The sequence below is a fragment of the Physeter macrocephalus genome, chromosome 13 (assembly GCF_002837175.3).
Source record: "Physeter macrocephalus isolate SW-GA chromosome 13, ASM283717v5, whole genome shotgun sequence".
Classification (NCBI taxonomy): Eukaryota; Metazoa; Chordata; class Mammalia; order Artiodactyla; family Physeteridae; genus Physeter; species Physeter macrocephalus.
In genome coordinates, this window is record NC_041226.1 from 18,772,092 (window position 1) to 18,787,522 (window position 15,431).

General features: G+C 37.5%; 1 protein-coding gene across 1 annotated transcript in view; it reads right to left on the minus strand.

Annotated features, from left to right (window-relative positions):
* LOC102990347 (SET domain bifurcated histone lysine methyltransferase 2) overlaps positions 1–15,431 on the minus strand; it is an 84,517-nt gene that overhangs the window by 36,255 nt on the left and 32,831 nt on the right. The window contains exons 8-12 of the mRNA XM_055089669.1: positions 15,088–15,204; positions 14,169–14,338; positions 12,431–12,650; positions 11,782–11,881; positions 10,317–10,410 (exon numbers count right to left, since the gene is read on the minus strand). Of these exons, the coding sequence (XP_054945644.1) occupies positions 10,317–10,410; positions 11,782–11,881; positions 12,431–12,650; positions 14,169–14,338; positions 15,088–15,204 (701 nt within the window). The remainder of the gene's footprint in view (positions 1–10,316; positions 10,411–11,781; positions 11,882–12,430; positions 12,651–14,168; positions 14,339–15,087; positions 15,205–15,431) is intronic.

Sequence of the window (15,431 nt, forward strand, 5' to 3'; positions counted from 1 at the left end):
AACTAACACACCATTGTAAAGCAATTATACTCCAATAAAGATGTTTAAAAAAACCCCCTTATTTTAAAAAAAAAAAAGAATGAGCAGACTGCCAAGATCACTAACTGAGGAAAGCCTAAAACACGGAAGACAAAGACCAAAGGACACATGCAGGGAAAACACAGAAACAAACCTTGCAGGTCACAGAATATTCAGGAAGAAGAAAATATAGATATGAATGCCTGTATGTATGTTACATTATATAAATAGTATTTTCAAAGAGATAAGATACTGCAACCATGAACCAAAAATAGGATATTGAAGAAAAAAACATTCAGAGAAGAGAGCTCTAGAAATTTAAAATGAGACCAAAAAAAAAAAAAAAACCTAACCAGAACAAAACAAAACCCAATCCCCACCCCACAAAAACCCCCCAAACGAAAACCCAACACAATAGACAAATTGGAAGATTAAGTTGAGGAAATCTCCCAGAAAGTAGAGCAAGAAGACAAAGCTGGAAATTAAGAGAAAAGAAAATGAGAGAACCAATCCTGGAGGTCTAATGTCTAGATAAATAGGAATTCTAGAAAGAGACAACAGATAACAACAACAGAACTATTTCATTAAAGCAATAGTTCAAGAAAATTTCTCTGAAGAACAAAGTTTTCAGATTGAAAGATCCCACCTGCTATGAGGTATGAAAATTGACTCTTACTGGGAACAGAACATTGGGACAAAGAGAATGCTATAAGCTTGAAAAAAACTGGCCATGTATACAAAAGATAAAGAACGGCTTTATCTGACTTCCAACAGTCACCCTGAAGGCCAGAGGTGAGAACATTTTCAGACTTCAAAGCAGCAACGTTGGAATGTAGCAGATGTGTTCAAAATTGGGTATGGAAGCTACTCACAAACTCTGAGTACCCATACCCTGCCAAAATAGCAATCAAGTGTAAGGGTAAAATAACATATTCAAACATACAAGGGCTCAAAACATTCACCTCTGATTTTTCCCTTTCAAAAGCTACTGGAGGATGTGCTTCACCAATATGTGGGAGTAAATCAAGGAAAGGGGAAATAACGGGATTTAACTGGAAACAGACCTGGCATAGGGAAGACAAAGGGAATCTCTAGGACGCTGAAGGAAGATGACAGCTGTGAACCAGTACAGAATGAAGCAGATCAAGATGTCCATTTCTGCACAAAAACATTTTCCATACTTATCAAGTGTCTTCACTTTATTTTAGTGCATTGCCTAAAATTCCTGCATCTTTACTGTGAATAAATGGACTTCTCAACTTTCCTCATCTGTCTATACAGGCTGTTGGGTTATAATTTTTTGCTCCCTTTCCTAGCTCTTTGGTTTCCCACTCTCTAAACCAATTTCAAGTTAAATTTTTATTTAGTTCATATTTTTAAGAAATTAATCGGGTCCAAACTTAGAAGAGATTTTTGTTTGAAAGGTAACCAAACTAAACCCAGAATCCAGATCAAAAAAGAAAAAAACCCCTCAAAAACCAGAACTACTTTTAATTACTCCTTTTTGAGCTAGTATTCCCATCCTGGTTCCTAGTGGGAAGTTCCTGGCAGCCGAATGTACATCTTTGTTATAGATAAAATTAGTTTTAACTCTTAGAGATTCTCATCCTCTTTCCACTAGACAATCATGGTTAGGTAACCTAGAGCAAAGTAACTCTTTCCCTTTTTCTCTAGGAAAATAATTTGCACATCATGCCTAGGAGAGTCCAAGGGTCTGTTTCAGACTTTGCAGTTCAGTAGAATTGTTTTGTTTTGTTAAGTGAAATTTTTGCCCAGCACAATCTCTTCTGGCTTAAATAAGCCACGTCTGACTATTTTCTAAGTTTCCTTTTCTTAAGGCTCTATCTAAAACAAAAATATTCTAATTCCTCCAAGTTTCTATTCCCTCCTTTCCTGTCTGTGTTTATGTGGAACGAGTGAAGAGAATCTGTGGAAAAGAAACTGAATTGCAAAGAGTGTGCCAAAACCTTCCCCACAGGAAAGCTTCTCCCCCTTCTCATTCAAACGGACTGATGGGACACTTTCACGGAGCCAGATACAGCTTCTCCAACTAGCATTAAAATACTTGGAAGTAATATGCATGAAGTGAATTTCGACAGATTCTTCAGGCTCTGTTGCCCACCTTATGGTTCACAATGGTAAATTATTTGCCAGGAATTAAACATAAATAAATTTTGTAGGTAAAGATGTGAGCTTTGGCCCTTTGGGGCCATGAAAGTGAAAGATAATTCCAAAAGCAATAAGAAGTGCTGAAATCAATTGTGACATTTGTCTTTCTTAATATATAATTTACAAATAAGTTACAAATTATATAGCAGTATTTCATATAAAATATACACTTCCATCCTACTCATGTACAGTTGAACAGCAGTAAGAATAAAGAGATACCCTATGCATATGAAAATGTCCTTATTTTGTTCCTAGCGTTTCTAAGTAATGCAAATGGACCCCCCAACAAGGGTAAACTGAGAGGAATTCTCTTGATGGATCATAACCTAAATTAATTCCACTGACCACTGGGGTTTCTTTTGCATGGCTCTAATTTCAGCTTGATAAGTTAATTTCATGAACAGGCACTAGCTACAGATTTATAATATTTTTTTCCTACACTTATTAACCCCACATTGGCAGAATATTTCTTTTTCAGGCATAGTCCCAGCTTCATAACCATAATCCCATGTTAGTTCTGTTCTTGCTTTCACATACCTAGAAAGTAGAAATTTTAAAAATAATCATAAATTACCCTGAATAACTACCAAATGAACCAAATTTGATTATATCAATTTTCATATTAACATCATTAACCATCCTCAAAAATATGGTTTTCTCTCTCTCTCCAACACCAACCAATTAGGAATGCTCTTTTATTAAGAACAATCATTTAAGTTTTATTTCAAATCTACTAAAATCATTAAGTAAGAAGAAACTTGTCAATATCCACAAGGAAGGAAGTGTGTTTTGCAAACAGTGGAACCCAGTAATGTGATGAGGCATGTGGTGTGGTAGTTGGGGGCAGTTTGGACTCAAAGATGTAGCATTCTGCATCATTTATCCTCTGAACTGAACTGGCTGAGGCCTGCCATCCTTAGCCTTTTCAGGCATTAACTCTAAGAGGAAATAAAAATGAAAATTTCAGCTATTTAAAATTTTATTGACCACAAACAGTTTGGGATAACTGAATATTCTAGGGTACCAGATATGTGGGGCTATAGCACATATCTTCTTTTAATATTTTTCTATTGATATTTTTAAAGTCACAATTTCAAAATTAAATCATATAAAAAAAATTTTCAAACCTGTTGGTGAAGAACGCCACCAATGGAAAATTTCTGTCATGTGTTTCTACAAAAACATTCTGTACCAAAAGATTTGGGCAACAACTATGCTGTTAAAAAAAATAAACAAACACAGAGGTTAGACATAGCATCAAGTTTGATACCTTGTTCTTTGCAGCATTAGAATACCATTCTGTTTCCAACACATCTAACTTATTTTTGTTTATATCCTTTTTTTTCCTGACTAGTATATAGACTGTCATAGCTCATTACAATTTTGTTGACGGTAGGAATCCATTCAGAAAAGCCCTGTTTTGACACTCTTACATCTTTCCAGTAGAAATGCAAAATGGTACAAACCCCTATAGAAGATAATCTGTCAATATTTATCGTTATTATAGATGCATGTCTTTTGATTCAGCAATCCAGTATCTGGAAATGTATCCGACAGATATATCTGCACATGTATCCATGTGTAAGATTATTCATTGAACATTGTTTTTTACAGTAGAGGTTTGGAAACAATCCAAATATCTATCTAAAGAGGATTGGTTACATGAACTTTAGGATATCCACACATTGGAATCCTATGCAGCTATTAATATAAACAAAAAGAACGAGGAGCTCTGTGTACTGATTAGAAAGACCTCCAGGGCATGTTGCTAATTAAAAAAAAACAAGGTGTAAGACGGTAAATATAATATACTATCTTTTATGTAATGGGTAGGAATAAGAATCTATATTTATATTTACTTGTATTTGCATAAAGAAACTATAAGAATACACAAAAAAGTAATAAAAATGATCTTACTATAGAGGGTGGAGTGGGGGCAGGGTGAATGGGGGCAGAGTACATTTTTTTTAAACAAAACAAAAAGTTTAATATGAAGAATGTATATGACCTGAGTTTTACAGTTGGAAAGTTTTACAGTTGGAAAGGGTACCTGTATACGTAACTGAATTCTCTGCTGAACATGACCTTCTCCTTTCTCCAAGGCTTCTAACATGATGATAATATTTCCTCCTATTACCACCATTCCAATATTGTTCTGTTGCCCACTAGCTGCCACCTCTACACATTCATCTTTCACCAGATTCATAGAGGGATCAAATCCTAGCAATATTCCTCAGACATATTTGCCACCATTAAATTTCAATGATAACTTCCTGTCCACACATTTTTTTTCAATTTGGGCCCGGTAAGCTTTACTCATGGTGCCTACCTGGCAGGGTCAGAGCTACCTTGAAACAGAATTCTGTTTGGCTGTATGTATTCTCTAAGGCTTTTTATTTTATTTAAACTTTGAAATCATGTGAATGTATTATCTAATTAGAAAATTAAATTAAAGAAGAAAGAAAAGCCCTGTTTTTTTCCTCCTATAAACAAGGGATGGACCCAGCTGGCGAAACCAACCATATAGTTCTAGTGCAGCCACCATTCAACGTAACCTACCAGAAAGGAAGCCACAACAGTCCTTTGCTAGAGATCATTCTTTAATGATCTTCTGGCTCTCCTGGCATGTTTAATAGCTCCTAGCATGTTTGGCAATAGTGTAGAAGTAGTGAAAGTGGAATAGAGAAAAGCAGTTGTAGGAAAGAGGAAGGGAGGAGAGGATTCTGTTCCCCGTTAACCAAATATCCTCCTAACTAGGAGAGAGAAAAAGAAAAAAGCCAAATAAACAGATTTATCTAGCAAGGAGAAAAGCTCTTTGGTTTTAAAGATTTTCCGACTTAAGAGTATTTTCTCTTCTGATAGCACCTGAATTACATGTAAAATTATCACTGAGGGCTTCCCTGGTGGCGCAGTGCTTAAGAATCCACCTTCCAATGCAGCGGACACGGGTTCGAGTCCTGGTCCGGGAAGATCCCACGTGCCGCGGAGCAACTAAGCCCGTGCGCCACAACTACTGAGCCTGTGTTCTAGAGCCCGCAAGCCACAACTACTGAGCCCGTGCGCCACAACTACTGAAGCCCGCATGCCTAGAGCCCATGCTCCGCAACAAGAGAAGCCACCGCAATGAGAAAGCCCACGCACCACAACAAAGAGTAGCCCCTGCTTGCCGCAACTAAAGAAAGCCCGCGTGCAGCAACGAAGACCCAACGCAGCCAAAAATAAATAAATAAACTAATTTAATTAAAATAAAATAAAATAAAAATAATCACTGAACGTCAACTTCAAACTGCTCAAAAGTCATTTTAAAGAGGTGTTGAGGGAATTTCCTGGTGGTCCAGTGGTTAGGACTCCACTTTCACTGCTGAGAGCACAGGTTCGATCCCTGGTCAGGGAGCTAAGATCCCGCCAGCTGTGCGGCGTGGCCAAAAAAAAAAAAAAGGGGTGTTGAGCTTAGCAAAGGGAATGCATAAAACAATCATGGGCCATGCATGCTTCCCATTACTTTAGGGGAAAAAGCAAAGCTGCCCATCCCACTAATTCAACCCCAGAGAGGAAGAAGAGCTCTGATACAGATCAAAGAGAAAAATTAAGGCCATATCCAGGGGTCAGTGTACTAGAGTGGACCTTTCCAAAGATGTGTGGAGGGTATCAAAGTTCCCATCCTCCTTCCACGACTCCTCTTTACTCTCCTGGATAGGATAAGCAAGGACAAAGTGGAGCCCAGAGAGTAGGGGGCATACAGGTGGCTTCTACATGGTCCAGTTGGCCAAAGAAAGGAGAGTTATATACACACTGGGACTAGAGGTTGAAGGGGATTTTTTTTTCCTGTAGGATTCCTGGGACCATACATTCTTTGATAAGCATGTATGACGGTAGGAGGCAGGATGGAATAGCAGTCTGATGGGAAAGCTACAAGGTAACTCCAATTCCACCCTACACAGTAGTTATGGCCAATAATACAAGTTATCCCTCTTATCATGAAGATGCCAGGAGTCTTAAGTCTTAAACCTTAAAATCAGAGAAATCATAAATATTTCTCTGTATAAATAAAAATAAATCTCACTACATATATCCCAAACATACACAGAAACAGAAAACGACTATGGTTTAGGAATAAAAAAAGGAGTAAGATAGTAAAATGCAATATTCTGATAAATGTACTATTTTTCTGTACTAAGCCACTAAACCACTCAAAACTTAGTGAGAGTAAGTAAAACATAAGTACTCCCAACTGATTTTTTTGAATAGAGGCATTCTGAATAAGACATACTGTATTATATAAGACACAAAAGAGAAGCTTATTCTATGTGTCCCATTGTGATTTTTTTTTTGAAGTAATGAATCTTGAAAATCTTTCAATAAACATATATGATTTTCTTACTATTTCTTATAGCTTTCTCAAGCAAATGTTTACTGTGTGCCAGGTACCTTTTAAGCACTTTATATATAATACATTTAATCTTCACAACATCCTAGACAGTTATTATTATTATTATCTCCATATTATAGGGGTGGGAAATACAGCATAGAGAGGTCAAGTAACATGCCCCAGGTCATGTAAGTGGAGGACTGGCATTTTTTTTTTTTTCTTAATTGAAGTATAGTTGGTTAGGACTGGCATTCTAATCTAGGTAGTCTGGCTTTGGAGTCTTTTAATCATATTTTCCTCATGATTTTGTTAAGAAGCCTAGGGAAAAAAAAGAAAAAAGAAGACTAGGGGAAAAAAAAATGTGTTTAGACATAGGAACCTCAGCCCATATACTCACATTAAGGAAGCGGCCCACATTTCCTTCTTTTGTGGCATCCAATAAAAACACATTCCCTTTATTGAACTTCCTTAGAGAATCAGATGAAGCATTCTTGGTTTCACTTGGTAACTCTTTATCACAAAAGACCTGCTGGTTTTGACATGCTGGAGATTTTTCCTCTTGGGGCTTTTGTATTTGAATCTCATTCTGATCATCCAGTGTGACTGTTTGGTGACATCTGCCCCCTGGTGGAGTTTCTTCTCTACATTTAGTTATATCTATCACATCTGATTCAATCACAGGGTTGTCTTCAGAATCTTCAACTTGGTTTGAGCTTGAGTCTTCTAGTAAACATTGTGGAAGGAATTGTCAGGAAATATAATTGGCTGAGCAATAGTGCTGAGAGTAACAATACTAATTAAATGCAAGCTGTGCTAATTATTGCTAATCCTTACAATGTATTAAGGTAGACAGTACTCCAATTTTACAAATGAAAACTTCAAGCCTCTGAAGGCTTAAGGGATTCACCTAACTAGCAATAGTAATGAGAAGTGGGGTAAGAAACCCAGAAATATCTGACTCCAAAGCCTGCCTTCTTTCTACTACATAACAATGCCTTTTTATGAATCTGTATACATGTTGCTTCCTGTTACTATATTTAATCTCTACTCCTTAGAAACTGACTTACCTCTCTTCAACTTTGGAATCTGCATTTAAGTGTATTCTAAACAGCTGTAACAGAGGGTATTTAGGGAGCACTTCAGGTCTTTAATATACCAATGAAAGGCCTGAGGAGACCCTGATGGAGTCACCCTCTATAAGTCCCAATAGTAATAACTATTGCTATGGGTTTTGGATACATTAGCGTTTGGAGTTTTTTTACTAGATATCATTCAATAATTACACTTTTACAAACAACAGTACTTTAGAAGAAGATGAACTACTTATTTTTCTTATCCAATAATGGAAATAATTTTTTGAAAATATTCAAAAGTATGAATGCATGTCAAATGGAATAAAATGACTTATTTTTAAAAAGTCATTTGTGGGGGGCTTCCCTGGTGGCGCAGTGGTTGAGAATCTGCCTGCCAATGCAGGGGACACGGGTTCGTGCCCTTGTCTGGGAGGATCCCACAGGCTGCGGAGCAACTAAGCCCGTGAGCCACAACTACTGAGCCTGTGCGTCTGGAGCCTGTGCTCCGCAACGGGAGAGCCGCAACAGTGAGAGGCCCGCGCACCGCGATGAAGAGTGGCCCCCGCTCGCCGCAACTGGAGAAAGCCCTCGCACAGCAACGAAGACCCAACACAGCCAAAAATAATTAAATAAATAAATTTTTTTAAAAAAGTCATTTGTGTCACCTAATTCAGTGGCACGAAGAAATTATACTTCTCTAAAATTAATGTTTTTGATGTAATCATCACTGTTGCTGGCTGCTACTCCTACATGTACTCATATTTTAATCATGGGTTACTTGCCATAATAGTACATAAATAATTTTTGTGGTGCCTGCTATACACATTGTAGCAGTCAATGGAAATGACAAAAAAACCAGAAGTAACAGTAGTCGTATGGCTCACATGCATTAAATGGTGATATATCAGAATGTCATCCCAAAATATGCATCTCTGACATACGGACTATTCTGAGCTAAGGGCAATTAAGCGGCAATACAGGAAAAGCTCAGCCCTCCCCCCATCTGTGTAAAAGCAGGATATAAATTTACAAAGGTGTCCCTCCTTCTATAATACTAGGAAGGACAAAAGTTAATTACCAGAGATAACTTTAGACCTTTATCAGCTTGGAGACTGAACCAGAGCAATCTACATAGCAAACTTGACTAACTAGCCTTTTTCTACCATTGGTTTCACATATATCTGGGTTCCCACAATTTCCACCCTGAGAGATTCAAGGCCCTTTTCCTTTGTCTGTTGTTCCTCTAAAAATTTATTGTTCTTTGACTAAGATGCTAGATAAGCCAGAGTTCTAAGCCACCTCTCTGAGTTACTCATCTCTGAGTACTCACGTGTCATGTGTACAATATGCATACTAATAAACTTTTGTTTTTCTCTTGTCAATCTGTCTTTTGTCAGTCTAATTTACAAGGCCCCAGCTAGACAGCTTAAGATGGGTAGAAAGAGATTTTCCTCTTCTACAGGTGAAATTATTATAAGTGCCCTTTCTTTCTTTTTTTTTTTTTTTTTTGTGTTATGCGGGCCTCTCTCTGCTGCGGCCCCTCCCGTTGCGGAGCACAGGCTCCGGACGCGCAGGCTCAGCGGCCATGGCTCACGGGCCCAGCCGCTCTGCGGCATGTGGGATTCTCCCAGACCGGGGCGCGAACCCGGTTCCCCTGCATCGGCAGGCGGACGCGCAACCACTGCGCCACCAGGGAAGCCCCAAAGTGCCCTTTCTTGATAGACCTTTTCTGTCAAGGAGCTGCCTTGCCTCCCCCAGTCTCCATCCTTTAAGACCAGGTGGGGAGTTGGGGATGCAGATGCAAGGAAGCCCAAAGGCAGAAGAGGCAATGGTTGGTCAGTTCTTCACAAAGGGTCATGTCTCAGCAGTGCCTCTCCACTGAGGGATATATTGAAATGCAAATGAACCAAAATCCAAGTTTGTCAGGTTGTAATATTAACCATGGCAGGTCCGGTAACACTGACAGATAAGCACTCAGGGTAGCAATATTTACACTTTCTGCTAAGCATCCCCTGCAGCAGCACTGGCTGGAATACTGCAGGAGAATGATGTGTATTTTTAAGGAGTCTAAACAAAGAGTTAGGAAATAGCTGCATTGGACAATGCTTCCAAAGCCACAGGTGGACTATGCAGACTTGGAGCTGACCACCCCATTCTCCTGCCATGCATCAAGTCATGGTTGGCATGCATCAAGTCATGGTTGGCATCTAGACCAGGGGTCAGCAAACTTCTTCTGTAAGGGGCCAAACAGTAAATACTGTAAGCTTTGTGGGCCACATGGTCTCTGTTGTGACTATTCAGCTCTGCTGCTATAGTGTGAAAGTAGACAGAGACAACATGTAAATGAAAGAGTGTGGCTCTGTTCTAATACAACTTTATTTAGGAACACTGAAATTATAATTTCCTATAATTTTCAAGTGTCACAAACTATTATTTATCTTCCCATTTTTTCTCAGTTATTATTTAAAAGGTAAAAATTATCTTAACTCATAGGCTATACATAAACAGGGAGTGGGCTGGATTTGGCCCACCAATTATAGTTTGCCAACCTCTGATCTAAACCAGTAGAAACTCTTGTGATGAATGACACATTTTTGTTATGGAGTCTGAGAAAATGAGCCACAAGTACTGAGCAAGAGAGACAAAAAGGCAGAAGAGGCAGGCAATTAGACTGAAACAAAGCCTACCCCTCATTTCCTTGGCTTTAGAGTTCAGATGTACTTGAGTTGGTTTAAATCCACCATTATCTTCTAAGGTGACAGTCTCTGAGGAAGTAAATCCCTTAAAAGAAAACAAGGAAGATGTCTTTACTTCCTAGGTCAGGAAAAAAAATTTAATTTAGCAGTAAGGCCTCGTTCATCAAGTGTCAATCTTCATAGACTACAGCTACTAGATTAGTTTTGAAAGCCTTTCTGAAGTGATGGAGCCCTTATGGCTGTATTTTACTCCTAGTCACTTTAGTGAGCAACAGCTATGAAAATTATAAGGACTGTCAAGACACTCTTTAGGCATTATAAGTTCAAAATAAAATTCAAATACACCTGTCTGTATCCCTCAATTCTGACGCCAGATTATAAATTTAGTTTCAACTACAGATGTGCAAAGATTAAAAACACTCTCTGGCTAGTTACTTCAAAGAAAAGGTTAAAGGAATTGCCTATCTCCATGAGTTGCAGACACTGCAGTCACTTTAAATGGTAATGATAACTTTCAAAAAGGGGTATATGCTGAGCACAATGCTTGGTACTCAACTAAGTGCTCCATACATGTTGACCATTATTATTATTATTTATGTACTTCAATGGTCAACATGTGTTGAGCAGTTAGTTGGGTGTCAAGCATTGTGCTACACAGAGTTTCTGATGTTTACCTCATTTAATCCTCTTAACTCTGAGATAGATACTATTATTCTCATTCTACAGATAAAGAAATGTAGACATAGAGATGTCAAGCAGCTAGTAAGCTGCAGTGCTGGAGGGCAAACCCAAGTCTATGTGATCCCCCAGCCCAATCTTTTCATAATCATGTGGTACTGAGGAGGTACCTACTGTATGTTACTGGGCAGAGAGCAAATATTTGCACACCACCTAGGGCAGAGTTTTTATTTTTCATCAACAAGCCTTACCGTGAACTACCATTATGTCTGCCTGTTCTTTTTCCTGCATCATTCTGTTTCAAAGTTACAGTCTCTGACTATTCTCAGTACAGATTGAAAAGTGTACCTTCAGAGGCTATCACGTAAAATGTTGCTTTCTTGATGATTCTTTCATTAGGCTGCTTCTCTTTTTTCTCCTACATTTCACAACCATCTCTCCTTAACTTAAATTACTCCATCCTTTTTTTCTTATTATGTAATACTATCAACTCTTGAACACTTTAGCTTCTTCTACAAATTCTTAGACTGGATACTCTCAGTCTCAGTAGAATACACTCTCAGATCATGACCAACATTCTCCTTATATACCTAAGTTGGGAACATGCCAACCACCATGGAGGATACTAAGTAAATAAAACATAGTCCTAACACTTTAACAGCACCACATTACAAAATAATAAAAGAAATCCTACACATTATTAAGTAACACAAACAATTTGAACTAAGTAATAGTTAATGTTCTCAGAAGGGCACCATCTACATTTTGCAGTTTTTACCATCTTTTTCCCATTGTGTTGAATACTGGCCGTCTTGGTTTTAGGACTTCTAATGACTGAATGATACTGAATTCTTGAAATATTGTTACATTTCATTTCTCTGAAAAGGAAAAAAAAGTTATTCTGTATATCACTAAAAATGCTCTTTATTGTACCCTGAAATATAGATAGCTTCACTGTTACATAAATACCCATTAGAAATTAATCTAAGTTATAACATCTACGCCTACCCCTCACTAGAAGAAAAAAGTATAATCATATTTTAAAGTCAATCATTTTTGAAGTATATTAAAAAACTGAAGAAAACCTAAAGAAAAGCTTTGCAAATAAAATGGTGATAGAAAATAAAAAGAACTGCAAAAGTTATGACATCCATAAAGAACCTGATTAAATTCAAAGTTTTTAAAGGTAAAACTCCACAAATGGAAAATGAGGAAATAAAGTATGTTGGCTAGATTTTTAAATCTAAGTGCCCTAGATTTCTCAGTGTTAAACTTACAACTGTAAAGCAAGTTGACATGCAGGAGATATATGATATATAGGAGTGGAGGTGGAAAGTAAGAAAGAAAGAGGAAAGAGAAAGAACTACTCTTGATCAATAGTATACAGTATAGATCAATCCTGATTGGGTTCATAAGATCTCACTCACATAATAGGTTCTTTGGGATTATTATGGAGCTTAGGTGGACACTCCTCAGTCAGAGCACTTCTAGGATATGTCTCCAATTCTAATGGGATAACTTCAACCTCACAATCTGTGACTTCTATTTTCCTCTTTTTTGAAAACATATTTTTCATAATAATCTCTTCTTTTCCATTTTCATCAATAGCATCAGGTTTCTCAGTGTTACATCTGCTTAGTAATCTTCCTAAAAGAAAAAAGTAAAATAGCTTAACACAACAAAAAATAACACAATTACTAGCAACAAAAGGGCATCTCTTCTGCTCCATTACTAAAGAACTCTGTAAGGTATACCTTATTTCTAGAATGAAAATAAACACTAACTCATCCTAGAAAGCTACTGTAAGAAATAATATATAAAAGACCAAGAAGAGATTTCATATCTTCCAGTACATGAAAAAATACAGGGCATCTAAAAGAAGTATTTGTCTGTTGTGGTATAACATGAAAGAGAAGAGATTTAGCTACAATAATATAAAACAAAAATACAGATCAGAAAGCATTCTAGAAAATTAGAGAGGTGAACTCTAGTCTTAAAATTTCAGCTTTTGTGTCTAGTTATAAATGATTTATCATTTAAAACCTTTACTCTTTTTATAAAGTGACCTATTTAAATCTGTGGTGATATGTGCCTATTCTCATATTAAGCCCTAGTGTAATTAAAATCTTCATCTGAAGCTTACGCATTTTCTTTCAAGGAACTCAAAATTATAGTTAACAAGTCAAAATTAGCAACTAGATCAGAGAGATAACTTAGGTGCATTTTCTAGCAATGCAGATAAAGCCAATGAATGATACTTTCTGGATACGATTTGGCATTTTATGGGCAGCTTTCATCGAAGAGTTGTTTTGAGAAATATGAGAGACAAATTGTCTAGGCAAGTTGTATAGTATGTGTGTCTGTAAGTGGTATGTGGCAGGGATCCAGGTGTGACTATTCTGAACTCTGATAATTCTTGCCCTCACTGAAGTGAACCTGGAATTTCAGATGAGGCGGGTTGCTCTAGTCCCTGCTGCCTAGCACATTTCCTTTAGACTGCCTTGAGAGTGGTGTTTCTCCAACCTTTCTCATTTCATGGTACGCACAGAAAGTGAGGATTTTTGCCTGACACTCTGGGGTAAAATGAAGAGACAACTAGAGACCAATGTGTCTGGCCTGTGGGATATGGCCTGAAAGAATCAGTAATTGCACAAGTGTAACACACTGGTTGGAAAGTTTCGCTCAGAACATGGGCAACTGTCTCGAGTCCCTGAAACGGAGTGAACTGCTTTGCCTGAATCATCACCTGAAGGTATTTATCACAACGTTAACCTATTAAATTCTAATAGCTCAAGACACTGAATAAGACAGTCTTTTGATTAATAATCTTTACCTTAGCAAATCAGTCATTTAGATTTCCTATTTAAATAGGAAGCTTTCTTACCTTACCCCAAAGCATCTGCAGCCACAGAGACCAAAAAATGTGCCTCACACAATAACCTAAGTTTTATCCCTTAGCCTTTCTTTTCTGGAACACCTGATACCTCCTCCTAAGGCATCTCATCCCTTCAGTGCTCAATTTCCCAGTCACTTGTCTTCCTCTGATGCTCCTCCTATATATTGCTGCTCTTGTCCTTGCTATAAGATCTCAGTGGCCCTGACTAGTAAAATGGAGATTCAGAGATGTAGATCTTACTATAATGTGAAAGTAAACCTTTGCTTTACCTGAATAAATGCAAACAAACGTCCCTCTGTCAATGTCATCTAGGCAGCGTACTCCCCATCCCTTCTTCTCAGTTTTGAATACTTGTAGCCTCACTTGAGGTCCATGTTGGACAACTCGGTTTTGACACATTCGTCGATTACATTTGCACAACAGGCTGCATTCATAAATGCTGTCAATAGAATATACAAGAGAAAAATCAATCAGACATCTTAAATTAAAAGCAAAAGCACTTTATATTGCTACTTCACTAATAATTACCAAGGGAGACAGACTAAGTGTGAAGGCTACTAGAGCTAGACTGCCTGGTTCCCATCATAGCTCCAGCATTTACTAGCTGTGTGACCTTGAATTTAACCTCTCTGTACTTCAATTTTCCATTTTTTAAATGGGGATTACATGATACTACCTACTTCATGGGGTTGTTTCATGAAGATTAAATGAGTTGGTATCTACAAAGTGCTTGAGACGATGCCTGGCACATAGTAAAGGTTAGCTCTTTAAAAATGTCTAGCAATGTCTACGAAGGAAATGTCTAGGAAGGGAAAGTCTAGGAAGAAAATTTTCTGTTTATTTTTATTAGTAACAACCACGAGAAGTTGAAAATTCCCAATTCTCAGACAAGCTTTGCACAGTGTATATCTTAATGGGGAAACGTCTACCCAAAGTAAGCTAACCCTAGCAGGGAAAGAGTCAGACTCAAAGCAGATGAGTGTTAGATACAGTCTGCATGTTACATGTGTGCTCTCTGACTTCCATTTCCAAGAACAATATACAGGTTTGTTTTTTTAATTCCTTATTTTAGATTTTTGGTACAAGAAATTAAGATTTAACAACATTTCTAAGACTACAGGCCACAATGATAAAGTACCCTTCTTCAGAGATATAAACACCCTGCAATGGATACTCAAGGTATCTTACCCAGTAGGTATCTGTCTCTGTAGTCTTTTATATTTATATCCAGTGGTTATTTTACTACTTGACAAGGGGCAAGTCTTGGCATTCCTTGCTGTCAGTTGAAGACATGCACATTTTGTTCTAAAAGGCAATGGATGGAGAAGTCAGAATAAAAAAGCACTAAGTTAAGAGACTGTCTTGACAAAAGTGTAAAGGATGTAATTCTATTTAGAATAGTTGTTTGGTTCATGGATTGTTAGACTTCTTCCCTAAATAAAAAAGACCTCTTTGAAAGACAACATCTACCAAAAGTTTATAAATAATTATAAACTGCCCTGTACCTCTATTTGCTCATGAAATAAATACTT